General features: G+C 48.6%; 1 protein-coding gene across 1 annotated transcript; it reads left to right on the plus strand.

Annotated features, from left to right (window-relative positions):
* The first annotated feature begins 2,752 nt into the window (after positions 1–2,752).
* LOC143034960 (uncharacterized) lies at positions 2,753–3,464 on the plus strand. The gene is made up of 3 exons (XM_076201304.1): positions 2,753–2,811; positions 3,061–3,155; positions 3,247–3,464. The coding sequence occupies exons 1-3, from the start codon at positions 2,753–2,755 to the stop codon at positions 3,462–3,464; spliced, it is 372 nt and encodes a 123-aa protein (XP_076057419.1).
* The last annotated feature ends 2,298 nt before the right edge of the window (positions 3,465–5,762 follow it).

A 5,762-nucleotide genomic window follows, 5' to 3' on the forward strand; every position in this document is an offset into this window, starting at 1 on the left:
TACCTAGTTGTATCTTACGGGAAGGGAAGCTACGTTCATAGTTTCCCGTCTCTGTATTTCGCAGTGTCTAAATTGTTCTTAAATTCGTGTATGGTTTTTGCACACACTATCGTTTCGTCCAGTTTGTTCCATGGACATCCACCACTCTGTGGGGGAAAGCTGTTCTTTTTCAGGTCTCTTCTATAACTGTCCTTTTTGAGCTTCCTTACATATCCCCTTGTTTATCTCGTATCCCAGTTTGGTAAGTCTTCTCTATCAAGGACTTCTGTACCTCCCATGATCCTATAGATGGTCAGTAAGTCTCCTCTTTCTCTTTGTTCCAGGGGGGTCGGCAACTCTAGTTTTGACAGTCTCTCTTCGTATGGCAGTTCTGAAAGTGTGGGGGCCATCTTCGTAGTTGCTCTTTGGATTCTTTCAATTTTCCTTCTATTCTTTTTGGTACTGGGTGACTATAGTGTGTGTGTGTGTGTGTGTGTGTGTCGCGCCTCCCCTTTCCCAACGCACCCTGCCCAGATGGATGACGTCATGTCGCTGTTACAAGTGTAAGCTCCCAGAGAGCAAAGAGACCAAAACTCCACATCTTTGGTTGGGAGTCCAAGGCTCTACACTATATTCCGTGTACTCCACTACACTTGACACCCCACCTCACACTCCCTCCTCCCCGCTCACCCCGTGGCGCCTCACCCCTCACCCCGCGATTGTTGGTCGCTTTCCATTGTTATAATGACAATTACCGTTATCATGATGGCAGGCTTTGCCCTGCGCTGCCTGGCTTTTATCGTCGGTGTTATCAGCCATGCCAGCGTTATCACTATTATCATCATTGTTAGACTGGTTATCGTCCACATCGCAGGCAATGGCCGGACGTCTCCAACGTCGTCGTCGTCGTCGTCGTCGTCGTCGTCGTCGTCGTCAACATCGTTGGTTCCAATATTATTAACGTAATCACTGCAGGCGAAGTTTTTCGTTTTTTATTTTATTCTTTTTTTTTTAAGTACGATGACGTCACGTCGTCTGCTGTCGTTGGCCCGTTTGCTCTTTCTTCCTCTGTCGTCTGTGTCTGTCGTCGGCAGCACAGATGTCCCTGCCTGGTGTAACCAGAGAGAGCCCCGTCGCCACCAAAGTTGTTGTCGTCGTCGTCGTCGTCGTCAAGAGTAATAACATTATAGGTAATATCGTGATCGTCATCTTAATCATCCAACCGACCACTTGGGAAAAATTCGCCTCTTTAGGCAGCCAGGCAAGCAACTTGCACGGGCATGCATAGAACCTCACGCGCGCGGACACACACACACACACACACACACACACACACACACACACACACACACACTCATATACATGCGTGCACGCACAAGTACACTCATGCACACACATGCACGTACATGCACATGCACACGCACACACATACACGGCTCGGTGGCGCGGTTGCTAGAGCACCGGACTGGGAAGTACGGTGGTGCTCGGAGTACCTGGTTCGAATCCTGCCCAGGGCCGAAATTATTTCGGTATCGCTGCGCTTCGGGTTGTTACTCTGACTCTCGTGGGCGGGAAGTTGTGTGTGTGTGTGAAAGGTCATAGCATTACCCATAGATCGGTCATACGAGCTCTGAGCTCTCTTCCGGAGGGAAATAGCTGTCAATCACGAGTCCAACACGTGATCCAAAAAGACCAAGGTGAATACATACACACGCACAAAAACACACCGATTTGATAATGCAGTGATACCGTTCTCGACCGCTAATTGAGCGGTCTGAATTCGAGTCCCGCCCAGGGCTGGGGGAAAAATAATGATAAAATAGAAATACTATAGCTGCACTCCGAGCCGGCACTCCAACCATGTGTGAGCTCTCATCCGGGCGGTAATAGATGTCGATCACGATTCCAACACGTAACCCAGGACTGTGGTGGTGAATCACACACACACACACACAGAGCATACACAAACACACACACAGAGCATACACACTATAAAGATATATATTCTGCCGGCCCTATTTTGATACAATTCGTTGACTGTTGTTCATTTTGTCGTTTCCTGTTTCCTGTTTTTATTCCGTTTTCAGCCCAATAGGTTGTTCCTCAGTCCGTAGACCTCCACATTTTATTTCGTAGTCATCTTTTTTTTTTCATATAGTTTTCATGACGCTTCCTTCTCTCTTTTGCCTTTACTTTTGTTAGCATTGCCCACCTCGTAGTGGCTCCTCATGATGGCCATTTGTCCTAGCTATCCAGACACGTAGGGCAAAGGTGACTTCAGGTCGTAGGGAAGTGTCGCCTAGCGAAGCAAATGCTCTCTCTCAGTCTCCATTTCCTTGGTCGTTTTTTTTTTTTTTCCTCTCTCTCTCCATCCTTCTCATCTCTCCTTTTTCCATCCTCCTCCCCGCATGAGAGTTTAGTTCTTTGAATTATTTGTCCTTCCCACGTCCAACGACACCATTGGTACCAGCACCTACACCACAACGATGGTCCCCACTAAAATATCATCACCAGCACCACCCCTGTCACTTGTACAAACAACACTACCACCATCACCAACACCATTATCATCATCATCATCATCACTATCATCACAGCCGCCTCCACTACCACCACCACCAGTAGCAGCAGCAGCAGCACCCCTGCCATTGCGACCACAATCGCTGCCACCACTACATCAGCCTCCAGCCAAACACCATTACCAACACTAGCCTCTCACATCACTAATGGCCATCAACACTGCCACTGTCGTCAACACCAGTACTACATCACCATGACTACAATTGCGACTCACACCGCCGCCGCCGCCGCCGCCTCCGAAACATGGAGATTGTAATTATAATTGATTAGAATCGATTACAAATTTTGCAGCCGAGGAAGTGACCCCTTGGCCACAGGGGGGGGGGGTTCCTCGACTGATCCGCGGCGGGTCTTGATCCTAAGCTGAATGAAACCAAATGGTATTAGCTAGAATGAAATGATAAAATAAGAAAAATAGCATTTAGTCATTAGACCCAAAAGCGCCATACAGAGTTTGTATATGTCTGCCCTCTGGGTGTCTGGTACCATTCCCTCTGACAGGCAAATTGGCCACCTGATCGTCCCCATCTGGAAGGGGAAAGGGGACCGCCAGGACTGGAACAACTACTGCGGCATCACACTGTTCAGTGTGCCAAGTAAGGTGCTTGCACATCCATCTATTGCTGGCCCGGGTTCGTTCACATCTGCCAAAGTTTCAGAGGCCTGAACAGTCTGGGTTCACGCCAGGTAAGTCAACAACTGTTCGGGTCCTAGCGCTTCGTACTCTTGCGGAGCGCCGACGTGATTCTCAACAGGGGTTCTTGCAGCTAGCTTACGTTGGCCTCAAGGAGTTCGGCTCTGTACATCGCGGGGTGCTCTGCAATCTTATGCGGATCCAAAAGATTCCTGCGAGGATTATTGACTTGATCAATCTGGCTTACTCTGGGACAGAGAGTGCTGTATAGTATGGAGGAGGTGTGTCCAGCTTCTTTTCTGTTAATTCAGGAGTGAGGCATAGGTGTGTCCTCGTCCCAACACTTTTCAAGACTTGCATAGACTGGATATTAGCCAGAGTTGTTGACCATTGTCGTTGCGGAGCATCTATTGGCAACACCCAGTGTTTGCTGATGAAGCTGTCCTTCTTGCGGAGTCACTGGAACACAGGGAGGCGAGACCGCCTGGACTTGAGGTCCCCTGGACCAAGACCAAGTTCCAGGCGTTTGGGGGATCACTGGATGACACAGTTCAGTCAGTCCATGCATGTGGCGAAGACACTGAGGTCTTGGAAAGCTTTACATACCTTGGTTGTGTATGCAGGACAGTGACGGATCATGTCTGGAGGTACTAATATTTTATTACATTGTAGTATATTGTATTGCACTGTATGCTAGTGTAGGAAAAATAGATTAGCCACGCACTCGGAAATACGGGTCCCAGAAGATAAGAAGTGTGTGAAGAAACAACTTATATCAGGACTGATGACAGGTTAGGCTAATCACTCGAAATGTAGAAGAAAAACAAATAAAGGAAACGCAAAACTCAGAATGCCAAAATCAGAAATTAGAATGGAATTAAGTTTAAAGTATACCAAAGGTCAGATAAACTAATCAGAAATAAAGCATCATAGTTCATATTATCATAAAGACATTGGTGACAAAATAGAATGTTAATTAGGAAATAGAAAGAATAGAACATATAGAAATAGGTAACTCAGTGAGTCTAATCGTAGGTCAGACCAGAGAGAGGAAGAAAAACAGGACCAGAAACAGAACCAGTCAGAGAGAGAGGATGTTGACCTAGGGCTTACGAACTAACTTGTGTTGGTGTTTTGGTGTGGTTACAGTTGTGTAAGAACATATATGTGATTATACAAAGTGTTTGAAAACTTACGTTGGAAATATATAGAAAAACTAAACCAAATGTCTTATTTGCCACGCCATACCATCCAACACAAAATGGTGGCAGCGGTGGGGGGCATAGACCATGGTATTATGGACTCTCAATCAGAAGGACTGAGATTCGAGTCTCCAAGTCACACGTTCTCCATATCTTGCTGTACGGCTGTGAGACCTGGACCTTGAATGCTGACTTGAAGAGGCGTCTCGATATCTTTGGTGCTAAGTGCCTTGGGAGAATCATGGACTTCGTATCAAACCAGAGACTGCATTGTGGGACTCAGACTAGTCCAGCTCGTTCGTGTACGTCTACTCCGGCTCTGTGGGCATCGTGCGGCCTCGCGTCTCCCTGACGTGGATCCCACTCAGAGTCACAGGGAGGGTTCCTGTCTCCTCTAGAAGAGAGAGAGAGAGAGACAGGAACCCTCGATGGAGGAGGAGACGAAGGGGACGGACGCCCACGGAACTCCTGGCTGAAGGGGCAACTGGATCGGACCTGTCGAGAGTGGTTTGGAGTGGTAAGGAGGGAAGGGTGTGTGCATGGGAGCTTGTTACTCGGAGGAACCATGGAGACTTGCGACGGTGTGTGTGTGTGTGTGTGTGTGAATAGATTAATCAATAAGTGAAGAAAAAGATTGTCATTATGTACACATGGCATTATAGAATATAATTATTATTGTAATTGCTATGACTTCCTCCGAGGTCGTCGTCGATTGCACAGACATCAATTCTATTCATAATTGCGATCGTTATTCTACACCCATTTCAGCGCGATGGCGCCTCCTTTTTTTATGGGGTGGGTGGAGGGGCGGTAACCTCAGGCGATTTTATGCATCGGGGGTTGGGGGAGCGCGATCCTCTATCCGAAGGGAGTCGTCACGGACGGACCGAGACCCCTTGAAGGAGGTTGGCTTGCCACCACCACTTCAGGTGCGTGAAGTGCGTATGGTGATGTCACCGTTTTGAAGGGAAAAGGATTTCCTTTGACGACGACGACGACCACGACGACGACGAGGGTGGTGTTGGTGGCTGGTTGGCAGTCTTGCCATCGTCAAGCGACGGACGGCCAGGGTCTCCGGTTGTCCTCCCTCCCTCTGGCACCGCTCCCCACGGGGTGCCAGTCGCCACCATCACCACTGCCGCCAACACCGACGCCACCGCCAACAACAGTCCCACCATCAACACCAACAACAACGCCTATACCACCACAACCACCACCACCAACAAGAACGAGAACACTCCCACCATCCATCCCAGCCCTCTCCACTACCACCAACATTACCACCCTATCCGTCACAGTCATCTCCACCAACGCCTACGCCACCATCACCTCCAACACAACCACCACCAGCACCGCCACCATCACTA

Source organism: Oratosquilla oratoria, chromosome 18, assembly GCF_046742065.1.
Source record: "Oratosquilla oratoria isolate Oo_2021 chromosome 18, ASM4674206v1, whole genome shotgun sequence".
Lineage (NCBI taxonomy): Eukaryota > Metazoa > Arthropoda > Malacostraca > Stomatopoda > Squillidae > Oratosquilla > Oratosquilla oratoria.

Coding starts and splice junctions, on each gene's coding strand:
- LOC143034960 (XM_076201304.1), top strand. CDS start 2,753: ATGACTACAATTGCGACTCACACCGCCGCCGCCGCCGCCGCCTCCGAA. Junction 2,812..3,060: donor GCCTCCGAAACATGGAGATT/GTAATTATAATT, acceptor TCCCTCTGACAG/GCAAATTGGCCACCTGATCG. Junction 3,156..3,246: donor CACACTGTTCAGTGTGCCAA/GTAAGGTGCTTG, acceptor GGTTCACGCCAG/GTAAGTCAACAACTGTTCGG.